General features: G+C 53.0%; 1 protein-coding gene across 2 annotated transcripts; it reads left to right on the top strand.

The window, feature by feature from the left end:
• The first annotated feature begins 465 nt into the window (after positions 1 to 465).
• On the top strand, positions 466 to 9,270 carry Zdhhc22 (zinc finger DHHC-type palmitoyltransferase 22). Of its 2 annotated transcripts, none has more exons than XM_031355909.1 (3): positions 466 to 538; positions 2,677 to 3,216; positions 7,751 to 9,270. In XM_031355909.1, exons 2-3 carry the CDS (start codon positions 2,691 to 2,693, stop codon positions 8,014 to 8,016), a joined length of 792 nt encoding a protein of 263 aa, XP_031211769.1. In that variant the 5' UTR covers positions 466 to 538; positions 2,677 to 2,690; the 3' UTR covers positions 8,017 to 9,270. The 2 variants fall into 2 exon arrangements, with proteins under 2 accessions (XP_031211769.1, XP_031211767.1); XM_031355907.1 differs by lacking the exon at positions 466 to 538 and adding an exon at positions 647 to 898.
• The last annotated feature ends 2,918 nt before the right edge of the window (positions 9,271 to 12,188 follow it).

Below are 12,188 nucleotides of genomic sequence, written 5' to 3'. Positions count from 1 at the left end.
CTGCATGACCTTGGGCATGTGGCTTAGTGCCACCTTCTTGCCCCTAGAATGGGGCTCATCTAGCTTCAGGGATCGTACTGGAGGATGAATGCAGTTATTGTGTCATGAGTTCAGCACTGTGCCTGTTACTGAGGAAAGGGCCAATGATGGTGATCTGGGACTTGAACGGTCCCCATCCCAAGCAGGCTTTAGAGCTCCTGCCATTCAGTCCTCTGTTTCTACAGAACACACTGGAATGTAGGCTTACCCAGTAAATGGTAAACAGTGGGTACCCACACCCAGGTTGACTGACTCTTCTTACCCCTCAGCTCACAGCCCTTCTGAGATAATGCTGATCCTCATGGGTGTTGCCCTGGTAAACTGAGCTCTTAACATCACCCCCACCCCACCCCCCACCTCCACACAAGGTTTCCCTTGGTCCTAGCGGCCCGCAGGGAGGGGTCACAAACAGGAAGAGGGGAGGAAGGGAGGTCAGGATATGGCTGGAGCTTTTGCATCAAGGCTGAATCCCCATCTCCCATTTGGAACCAGGATTGCAGTAAGGCAGGGCGCTACAATCCGCCCTGGGGGGGGGTGAAAGAAGGGCGGGGGTGTGGGGGGCAAGTCCTCAGTGCTGAGCCAGTGGCCAGAGCACCGCCCCCAGGAGCGGAGGGAGGGGTGGCGGAGCTGGAGGGGGGTGCCCAGCTGCCATCCCCGCCGTCTCCTGGCCCCCACTCTCTGGCACCCAAGTAGGAGGGCGGCAGCTGCCCGCTCCCTCCTCCCACACCCCCGCTACCTGCCCAGTCCCCGAAGCGAAGCGTGAGGAGGCTGCGAGCCAGTCGGGCGAGCCCACAACTTTGCAGCCTCGGGGAAGACCAGGGTTGGCGTCCGGGGCTCCTCCTGTCGCGACTGGAGCTCGGTGAGTTCGTTCCCCAGCCCTCTGCGGCGCTGCGGCTGCTCCGGGGGGCGGCTGCCCGAGCGTCCAGGAAGCAGTGGCTGAGGAACCGGTGGGTGCCCGCGCTGTCTGGGTCCGCAGGGCTCCGGTGCCGCCCTCGGAGGCCGGTGAGGCGGACGCCGGTGCTGAGCGGACAGCTCCCCACGCTCGCCGCCGCCCGCCCTCTGCGGACCATTGCGGGACACGGGGCCCGGGCTGCAGCCGCCCACCCGGCGCCCCGCACTCCCCCCCAGCCCCTGTCCTTTTGCCTTCCCAGAGCCACGACGCATCTGGAGGCTGCTCCCGCACCCCCCTGGCGACTGGCGCCGGGAAGACACTTGCTTCCCTCGCTGGAGCCCGGTACCTAGGGTTCTGTGGAGTGGGCAGCGCCCCCGTGGCCTCCGGGGATGCATGACTACGGGGGTAGTGATGAGCCCCCAGGGATCGCCCCCAGGCTTGCCCTGCGAGGCGCCCCAACAGTACAGAGAGGCCGCAGGTCCCCAGGTCGTCAGGCACTGTCACCTGCAAAGATTTCAAGGTGACCAATGTCTCGGCCCGGACGGGACAGCCTGGACCCCAGGCCCCGTGGTATCCATCCATCTTGAGTTCAACCACCTTCCTAGAACTTTTTTTCGTGCCTCCTTCTGGCCGATTACTTAGATCACTGGAAAGTTCTTCTCCACACACGGAACCTAGTTCCCCGTGGTATGCGAAGTTGGGGAGGGGCCCGGGCTGTAGGAGGTAGGGTTGCGTTCGGCTCTGGGGCGGGAGGAGGGGTCATCCTAGGAGAAGGTGCCAAGCATCCACTAGTCCACACAGGCGGGCTTCTTGGCATCGAAAGGGTTTCGGCGCCTTGGGGATTGTTTGGGTTTCTCCCGCCAGGAAAGTGAAAGGCGGGTGCGAATGGGGGATTTCAATTTCATTGCCTCAAAGGAAAACACTCTTTGCAAAGATTTTATAGAAATAGAAATAGTCAGGGCAGCCAGCGGCTGGAAAATGAACTGACCAGGACCTAGGGACACAGGTACTCAGGCCACACCTCCACCCTACCCAAGCACTTGAACGCGTGTGACTGTATCCAGTGTTTTAATTGATTTTTTTTTTTTTTAAAGAAAAAGCCAGGTGGCAGGGAGTGGGTATACACACACATACCCAGACGCACACAGATAACACGTACAGTTGCACACAAGGAAACCACACATCATGATCTATATAGCACAGCTACTTCCAGAGAGCCTTGGGTAACCTGTGAGGTCACAGAATATTGCTCAAGGTAGGAGGAGGGACGAATCAGGATCCCCAAGAGTCAAATGGTTCTCTCCACTCCCATCCCCAACCCCCATCCTTCTCTTTCTCCTAGGGAAGCCTCAGCCAGAGATGCCAGAGGTGGTTTGCATCCACTCCTGGGATACAACAGCAGATTCACCCCTCAGCTCCGAAGCCGCTTCCCCCCCCCCGCCCCCCCCCCACATTCCACACACACACTCCAAACTGCAAACAGGTCCTTCCCTCCTTGTACCTCTTCAGGCTCCAAGGCAACGAGGTCTTAGCCAAAGTAGGTCTGGCCAGAAGTTGACCAGCTGTGGTCTCCCGGTCTCTTAACCTGCTTGGTCCCAAATTAGGGAAACTGGAAAGGGCGATCCAGGGGGCAGGGTTTGGGAGACTTTTGTCCAGCCCTTCGAACCTTTGACCAAGGAGAAGAGCGCCATGATGAATGACCCTGGACAACGCTGTAAGGCTTCCTCTCTCCTTGCGCCCCTTAGGAATGTAATCAAGGATGCTGGCCTTGCGGCTGCTCAACGTGGTGGCCCCCGCCTACTTTCTTTGCATTTCCCTGGTGACCTTCGTACTGCAGCTCTTCCTCTTCCTGCCCAGCATGCGTGAGGACCCCACAGCCACCCCGCTCTTCTCGCCTGCCGTGCTTCACGGGGCGTTCTTCCTGTTCCTCTCAGCCAATGCCCTGGGCAATTACGTCCTGGTCATCCAGAACTCCCCAGACGACCTGGGTGCCTGCCAGGGAACCTCGCCCCAGAGACCTCAGTGCCCTCCACCCAGCACCCACTTCTGCCGAGTGTGCTCCCGAGTCACGCTGAGGCACGACCATCACTGTTTCTTCACCGGCAACTGCATCGGCAGCAGGAACATGCGCAACTTCATCCTGTTCTGCCTCTACACCTCACTGGCCTGCCTTTACTCCATGGTGGCAGGAGTGGCCTACATCTCAGCTGTCCTTTCCATCTCCTTCGCCCACCCCCTGGCCTTCCTCACGCTCCTGCCCACTTCAATCAGCCAGTTCTTCTCCGGTGAGTGGGCCGTGGCAGGCAGGTTCCGCAAACAAGACCTCCTAGCCCAACCCCAAGTTTTTCAAATAGAAAGCACAGAGTGCTTGGCTCAAACAGTCAGATAGACAGTTGTTTGGTATGATTATGCCCCGGTATTCCAGGAGGCATACTAAGAGAATAGATTGCAATCTATCAGCGACTAGGATGAACCGGGCATGTTCTGTTTCGTCAGACATCCCACCCTCCTCGACTTTCCTACTATATGTTACTCATAAAGTTATGGTATACCCAAGCGATACTCTTCTTAGGCCAGACACGTCCCTTCAGAGCACATGCTATATTCTCCGTAGAGCTGGACCCCAGGCCTACACACACATTCCTTCAGGAGTTCTTAGCAAACAACCACACCTAGACTAAACTTGACTTCAGGCTGGGCTGAGCAGGTAACCTCCAACCTCCCACCCACTATGTTAGACTAAACTAGACTCTTGGTGACTCAGAGCCACCTCACTGGCTACAAGCCGATATGCCACAGATCCATCCTGGCGTGAGATCTGACCCTCTGGAAGGCTCTGACACCTGCTGGAGCCAGACATGAGTCCTCAAATTCATGGACTCACATGGGCGCCATGGTGAGGGCTGTAGTTTGAATTGTATCTCTCTAACAACATCCCGTGATAGCTGGCTCTGAGAGACTCTGTTCCTGGTGGCCGTTCTATCTTACCTGACCCTTCCTTCCCTTCCACCCTTTTCTCACTTTTGACCTTGAATTCTGACCAATTTGATCTCTACAATTAGTAGTATGGGTACAAAGGTATGTGTCTGGTGCTCTTAGATCCATTTCTCAGATAAACTGAGTCCTACCTGGGGCTAAATGACCTGCCTAGTAGTATCTTATTTCCCTAGAATGGCTGTTTCTGGCTTGTATCCAGGTGCTTAAACCACAATTCCATGCTCGTTCTCAGGGTCCATATTCCCAAACACCCTCCAGGGTCAAAGAAAGACAGCTACTTCTACAGAGAACCTGACTGTCCTGACACCTAGACTGGCCTGGCCTGGCCTGGCCTGGCCTGGGTACTTAAAATTTTTTTTTCTGTACCCCAGGGGAACCCTCATTTCAATTGTATCTTTAGCTTGGCTCTTCACAGACATAGAACTACTGTGCCATTTGGCAGTGGGAACACAGGAGCCCAGGGAAGAGCAGCCATGAGAAATGCCTGGAGGGCTGGTGGCTAAGCTGGGCCCAGAACTTAGAGCTCTGGGGCCTTCTGGATCTTGGTGCTGGCGTAGAAGGCTGCCAGGACTGAAATAAGCAGGGTGGGGGAGGGTAGGTGGGTGGGCTGGGGGTGGAGTGTGAGAGCAGGCAGGTGGAGCGACCGGGAGAGCCAGAGAACCTGATGGCACATCCTTTTCCAAGTAGTCTCTCCAACCATAAAAATGGGTGGTTCCAGAAGGAGGACCTTGAAATGGTTGGATTTAAGTCTGGGCGTGAGGCCTGTCCATATGTGCTAGCTTTGGGAAATATGGAAGGGAGGGAGCCTCTTGCTTTGATCTGATGGGAGAAAAAAGCCAGCCCATGCCCACCTCAGGGCCCAAGCATCTGTGCTGGCTTTAGAATGAGCCTCACCGTCTTTCACCATACCCACAGGAAAAATTAATTCAAGGCTTCTTGTCACCAGATCCTCCTCATCTTCCTTCTATGTCCACCCCTCACATCCCTCCCTGGCCCTGTCCACACACCTATGATCCTCTATTCAGCCTTCTCCTTTGAGACTCTTCTTCCCCAGTTCCCAGTCCAAATGGTCCAGAGCATACCCTCTCTGCTGCTCAGGAAAACAGGGGCGGGGGGACAGGAGGCTGCACAAAAGCAGTTGTTCAATCCAGAAATTGTCCCTGCAGTAGGGACCTGCCACTAGCTCCCGAGATGACTCTGAACAAACCCCCTACCTTTATTTGGGTGGATTCTTCCAAAATGCTACTAGCCACTGACCTCAGACCCTCAGGTAATACCAAAGGTAAGAGAGGGGGTCTGTTGAGGAGTCATGGAAGGGTCTCCTTACTTTTGGCTTTGTGTCACCTCTGTGAGCCTCATTCCTATCTAGACAATGGAAGTGACACCGTTTGGCATGTACCATGGCATTTGGATTAGTATCAGTTGGTAGATAGCACTAGAAGTCCCCATAGGAGAAAAAAAATGAGACTGGAATTTATTGGATACCTATTTTGTGCCCCACTAGACATGTCTCCTTGCATCCAACGCTTAGGGCAGATCTGGGAGACAGGTATTATTGGTTAAGTTGTTTCTGAGCCATTCAGTTTTGAACTCTGAGTTCATTCTTTTCTACTCTGCCACCCTGCCTGTCTAGTCTTGCCTTGTGCTGAATGAGCCTCTCAGGGAGGAGGGGGACTGCCTATGCCCAGATGTATGACAGAATATGCTGGGGGACGGTTTGGCAGAAGTGTTAGAGATGGCTGTCGGGGGAGAGCAAGGAGAGAGAAATTAGATGATGTAATCTTTCAGATCCTTTAAGAAACTTGTGTGGTTTTCTGAAAGAGAAACTATTATTACCCAGTTTTCAGGCACTGAAGCAGCCAGAACAGGTAACTTCAAACACTTTGAAAGAAAGAAAGCAGGTCCCCAGAATAGCCTTTTGTAGCTGCTACATGGGGACAGCAAAAGGCCAAAGGTCTTTCCCTCATGCCTTGATTTAGAAACTTGTGGTAAATGGCTTCTGTCTGCCTGACTTGTTCCTGGGGCTGAGTTGCAAGGCAGGCCTAAGCTTGACAGCTCTGAGTCTCTCACATCCTAGCTTGAGAGATAGCTTGCACATCAGTATTCCTCATGCTGGAAAGGCACCATGGCCCCAGGAGTCTCTGTCCTGCACATAGCTGCCCAAGCTAATTTGTACTGACAAGGAAAAAGTGGGTCGGGGATGGCCCAGCTCCGCTTGAGTCTGTCTCTTTGCTGCCCCCAGCAATGGTAGAGGGGCTTCTCCAAAATGCCTGCTGGACAAGATTTCTGTCCTCCAGGCAGCTGGACCTATTTGTCTCTAACTTTGCAAAGAGAATCCTGCTACCCGAGCTCCTAGGGTTGAGGTAAATACTCCCAGTGTGCAAGCCAGCAGATCGATTCGTCTTGGCTGCTGAATCCATCATGGATCGGACTGACAGGTGTTAAAGTCTACTTCTCAGGAGTCAGGAAACTGTAGCCTGGGAAGAGGTAGGCTGGGGCTAGTAGGTGCTGGGGAGCACGGGGGTTGGGGGAGAGGATGATAGTGGAGATTTTTGTAGGTAGCTTGTATATTGATATCCCTACCCAGGCACCCAAACCTCTCTGGAGAAGGTAGGGGGGTACCCAGGAGATAAGAAAGGGACCCAAGTTCTATTCTCAACCCACTGCTCTGGGTGCTAAGCATGCCAAGGTAGATATGCTTACTATAGCTACTAAAGCTACAGCCCAGGCAGGGCTCCGAGCTCTGGAAAGTTGGGGGAAGGCCTGAGGGTCTTGGGATTTAAGCCTGAAACGTCTGGAGATGTAACCTCCTTCTCTAAGCCACGGCATTCAATACCAGGTGTAAGCCATAACGCTGGCAACTCCAAACACCTGCAGTCTGGAAAACCTATGAAGCATTATAGACACGTTGCTCATGAGCAACCTAGAACTTAGAGAGGTTAAAGAACCTGTGCCAGACCACACAGCTGAGAAACTCAAACCCAGAATGGACCAATCCCCCTCCCGCGTTGCCCCCCCCCCCCGACCTCAAACACTGAGGACACTTGAGGTCTCTTACAAAGTAGATCTTGAAAACAACCACAGGAAGTGCTCCGTGTAGAGGGTGTAGAACGGGTGCTGTCCCGCGGCAGGGTGCTGAAATAATGGCCTTAAGGGTTTCTTTGAGCCTTAGCCGCTGACTTGAGTGACCCGACTGATTTGGCTGAGTGTTCCAGTGTCTCCTTCTCTTATTAACATTAATGGCTGAATTGTTCTCTAAGTCGGCTCTGTGTGCTGCCCTTGAGGCTGAGCTCGTGACTTATTCCCATGACTAGGTTCTGTTCTCGATCATGCTGTCACTTTCCCAGATCCTCCCAGACAGTTCTCCCAGCCTCACAGGGAGAACTGGCTACAGTCTAGACAGCTGCCCAGGTGCCAGCTCCCTTTTTAGGTTCCTAAACTCGCTCCTCTTTCCTCCTGTGACCCACCCTCACCTCGCTTCCAATCCTGAAAGCGAAATGAGGGGCACTGTGTAGGAAAATGTGCACTCTAGGCTGTGCTGAGGGCTCTCTTCACTGAGCTCTTTTGGCTGGTTCTCCATCTCCCCAGGCACCCGGTTCTCCCCTTCTCTCCTCAGGAGCCATCAACACTAAGGAAAACTTGGGCCAAGGAGCTCAGCCACAGTCTTCCCAGGCTGCAGAGCTGAGATTGCTACAAATCCCAACTTCCAAGTCGTGAGCCTCTCTGCCTGCCTCGCAGCGGAAAGCGCCAGAGCCCGGAGAGCCCGGGTACGTGGCCTGGGTGTAAAGCGGTCTGGTGTTTTCCCTCCCCCGCCTCTCGCAGGAGCTGTCCTCGGTTCTGATATGTTCGTCATCCTCATGCTCTACCTCTGGTTTGCTGTTGGCCTGGCCTGCGCTGGTTTCTGCTGCCACCAACTGCTGTTGATCCTCCGGGGGCAAACTCGCTACCAGGTTCGAAAGGGGGTGGCTGTAAGAGCCCGGCCCTGGCGCAAGAACTTACAGGAGGTCTTCGGAAAGAGGTGGCTGCTTGGTTTGCTGGTCCCCATGTTCAATGTCGGCACTGAGAGCTCGAAGCAGCAGGACAAATAGCTGGCAGGCACTCCTGCCGTTTCTGTGGCTCGGTTTCGCCTGAACGTAAGACCACAGCGCCCTTGTCTCCACTTGTGACACACCACACCCTCCCCTAGGAAGGGCCTCATATCCACCCCAGGTCTTCAGTTCTCAGAGGATATATTAACAGGTGCATCCAGACATGGAAGGGAAGTGGCTACCTGGGTACCACTAGGCTGGCTGCTCGAGGTAGGGAGCTGCTAAACCTTTAGGGTGTTTCTACTTCGAGGTTTTTTGTTTGTTTGTTTCTGGGAAGCCCTTCTCTGCCCCCTACCTGGCCTTTCCACTCTTGTGTCTCAGGTCATTGCTGCTTTTGCTAAAGCCTTTCTCTTTGTGTTGATAGCGGAGACTACATTCTTGCTGCTAGCAGGAGATTCCACAGAACCGCGAGGCTGGTAAATGGTAGTCACCATGCATGAGAGGCAGTCAAGTAAGCTTTGCCAACTGCTAGTGAGAATGGGAAGGGTTGGGGATCCACCCTCATCTGCTGTGAGGGATAGTCAATAGTATTTGTGTTGGGGAAGGGAGGGGTACAGGCATTCGTTGCTCAGCCCAAGTACAAGGCCCTTTCCCTAGAGACAGCAATCAATGGCCTGGTGTTCTTAAAGGCTTTTCTCTGCCCAACCTGACCCATATAACCAGCCCAGCCCAGCCCAGGATAGTTCTTTTTTCTGGAATTTCTCTGGCCTTTTCCTTTGGTCTCCAGCCTTCAGATTTTTTGCTAAATATTGGGAAGGGAGAGAGAAGAGGGAGTTACCTCCCCATAAGTAATAAGAGAAGTGTGCTTCTTATATAGCCTTATATAATCGTGTGTGTGTGTGTGTGTGTGTGTGTGTGTGTAAGAGGGGGCGGAGGTGAGGAGTGTTGTGTGGTTATGAGCAGAGAGGGGGGAGTATTGGAGGGGAAGGAGGGAGGGGCAAATGGATTATTTCTTTTGCAGCCAAAGCTGGCCAGTGATTGACTGTTACATGGAATGAGTGCTGGCCACTGGAGGTATTTGGACAGGATCTAGGCAGTTATTGCAATTATTTATTGGGAGAGATTTTGTGTGTGTGTGAACTAGTTTGTTCTTAGATGAATTTAGAGATCCCTTTCCATTCCTTGATTCCAATATCTTCTTTGATACTGCTGGGCCCAGGGACAAGATCTTTAGAAACAAGATCTTGGGCTGGAGAGATGGCTCAGTGGTTAAGAGCACTGACTGCTCTTCCAGAGGTCCTGAGTTCAATTCTCAGCAACCACAAGGTGGCTCACAACCATCTGTAATGGGATCTGATGCCCTCTTCTGTATGTATTATGTATTTTATATACATAAAATAAATAAGTCTTTAGAAAAAAACAAAGGAAGAAAGGAGATCTTTAGAAACAAGATCTTTATCTGCTTTCATAGGGCAAGAGGTAGGGTAACCATGGAAAGGGTCTAGAAATCACAACGCGGACTTTCTGCACACAGTCAGCCATCCGGGAGACTTCCTGATGTTAGCAGTAGCTGAGAGGGGCCAGCAGTGAAGGTCAGGGAGGTATAACTGTGTTAGAGCCAGGCTGGTGCAGTTAGCTGTAGGAAGAGGAAAGCCTGGAGGTCACGCTCAACCCTGAGGAGTTTGTGGGGAATGACAGAATATTGGGGTGCAGTTGCCAGTCCATTCCTGCCAGTCTGGCTGGCTCTAGATAGGGATGCTGCCTTGTATCCTGAGACCCAGAGGACCAGACAGACCCATGGGGCATATGAAGGAGTAGGAGCCACATAAAAACCCTCTCCTGACTTGGTCCCAGGTCCCATACAACATCCATTCAGACATTGAGGCTGAAGCCTGTGCTCTGCAGTATCCAGTGGGTGGCCACAGTGACCCCAGCCACTGCCCAAGAGTGTGAATTGTTGAACAAACGTGGGAGGGTATTACTCAGGCCCGACTTTGGCGCTCCCCAGAGGGCTAATGTAGTAATGGCTCACACATCTCCCTTCAGCTGATATTCTTATGGGCCCCATTCACTCATATTCTATCCGTTCATCCTAGCTGTCTGTACCAAGCACTGACCGTGGGCTGAGTCTCAGTCACTGGCAATCCAGATGCCCACCATCAGGGGCAGATGGCTCCTACCATTGCACTCTGCTATCTTGGCAGTCATTGCAGCTGGCCCCTTGAAGAAGAATGATGTGGCAGAGCCTCACTGAAGGGGAGCCCATGCTTCCTCAGGGGAAGAGCCATTCGGGGTAGCTCCATTCACAGTTCCAGGAACCCTTTAGCATCATGAAGAAACAAGGGAGGGGAGATGTCTGGATGGTTCAGGCCTTGGAGCTCTCTTGACCCTAGAGTCCAAACTCGAAAGCCAGCCTTATGTTGTCCAGGCTCAGTACCACGGAGCCTGGCATTCCGGAAGGAACGGGGAGTACTTCCGGTCGCCAGCTCTTTAAACACTGGTCAGGGATGAGCGGCTGTGGGGAGATTGCCGGGTGTGGTACTTGAGTGGCATTTGAACACATGGCCCTCTGTTGTTAATCAAGAATATCAATAAAATGTGTGGTTTTCAACTGTACTTGGTTTGTCTGTCTGGTTGGTATCAGGGCTGCAGCTACGGCGTGCATTGATACAGATTCACAGTGATTAGGAATCCGTGTCTTCCAGTGGGTAAGTAACTTAGGCTTCCCTAAGCAATGCACTTCTGGAACCCTTGCTCCTCCCAACGACCTCAGGTTCACTGAACAATCCGACACTGATCCAGGACTCTGCTTCACACCCCTTTCACGGCCCACACGCCCATGTCTGTTGTGTCTATCAGGGCTGTGTTGTGTGGTGTGGTAGTGTGACTCTTAGCCCTTGTGGGTAGTAGGTCTATGGTACCGCAGAGACCAGGAGTGAAAGATCTCACCTGAGGATTTTCCTCTCCCTCCTCCTCCTTGATGAAGGTAGGGAAGAGGATGGAAGGCCATCTGCTTTCTTCAACTTGGATAGCAGATTAACTTGAGAACAAGGCAGGGCCTCCCGACCTCCAAGGCTCACTGCCTTGGGGGCAGCGAGGAGGATATCAGGCTCTTGAGGGTGTAGCCTCTGAAACATCCTGAAGACATGCAGGCCTGAATGGATGGGGCACAAAGGGCAAATGTTGATTCTGTGTGACCTATCAAAGCCCCAGCCAACACACAGCCAGCAAGCTAAATCGTGATAGGCCAGGAAGCCCATTGTCGGCTTGTTCTAGAGAACATGGCCTGTCCACCCATAGGCCAACACCACAGCTGCCCTTCTCAGCCCTGTACCCTTGCAGCTTAGCCAGGGTGAGGCATCTAGTCACTGTTCAACAGCACTACTGAGTGCTTGCCTCCCCATGCCGTGTTCTGAGTATTGCAGGCTCAGAGACCTCTGATGCTGTGGAAGGTTTTGCTCTGGGAGAGACTCAGAGAGGCAGAGAGTGTAACATATCCTGCTGTCAGAATGGGGTAAGGGTTTTCATCTGTGCAGGTCTGGGTAGATGAATGAGATTTTGGCAGTTTGAGATGGAGACTGAGTTTTCTGGGTAAGAGACCATGTGTGGAGCCTTGGGGTGCAGAGGCCATCACAGTGAGAGGGAGGGAAAGCCAAGAGATACTCTATGAGAGGGAAAGGCTTTGAACAGCAAGCTAGGGTATCTATGACGAGTTTGAAGGACAATAGGGAACCACAGACATTTTGGCATGGTGGGATCAGTACTAGACTGTAAAGAAGGGGAAAAAAAGTAGAGCCTTGGAGGATAGAGGAAGAGGGGGAGATGAGGTGGAATGACCATATAATCTGGGTGGAGGTGGCGTTGTGGGCTGGGAAAGGAATGGTGGGTAAGAGGCACCTCTCAGACACACGACATGACTGGAGCAGCCACAGAGAGAGGGTCCCAGGTGGCCCGCAGATTGAAACAGAGTAAATCAGGTGACTTCAAAAGACAGGGTGACAGGAACACTGGGCTAGGCAGGGCAGAATGCTGGGGCTCTGGGCCTTTAGCATTGGCTTATCAAGGAGTTGATAATGCCATAGTTAACTAGCCTCTCTGCCCCCTCGGTGGAGGAAGGAATTTGGAGGAGGGCATCTACAAGCATACATTCCAGCACAACTCTTGACCCCCCAAACAGGATAAAAGCCACGGGTCTATTTCAGAAAAAGCCATAGGTCCTCTGGCTTGGCATT

Source organism: Mastomys coucha, unplaced genomic scaffold, assembly GCF_008632895.1.
Source record: "Mastomys coucha isolate ucsf_1 unplaced genomic scaffold, UCSF_Mcou_1 pScaffold6, whole genome shotgun sequence".
NCBI classification, from domain to species: Eukaryota; Metazoa; Chordata; class Mammalia; order Rodentia; family Muridae; genus Mastomys; species Mastomys coucha.
Note: the sequence above shows the minus strand (reverse complement) of the source record. Positions and strands in the feature narration are given on the sequence as shown.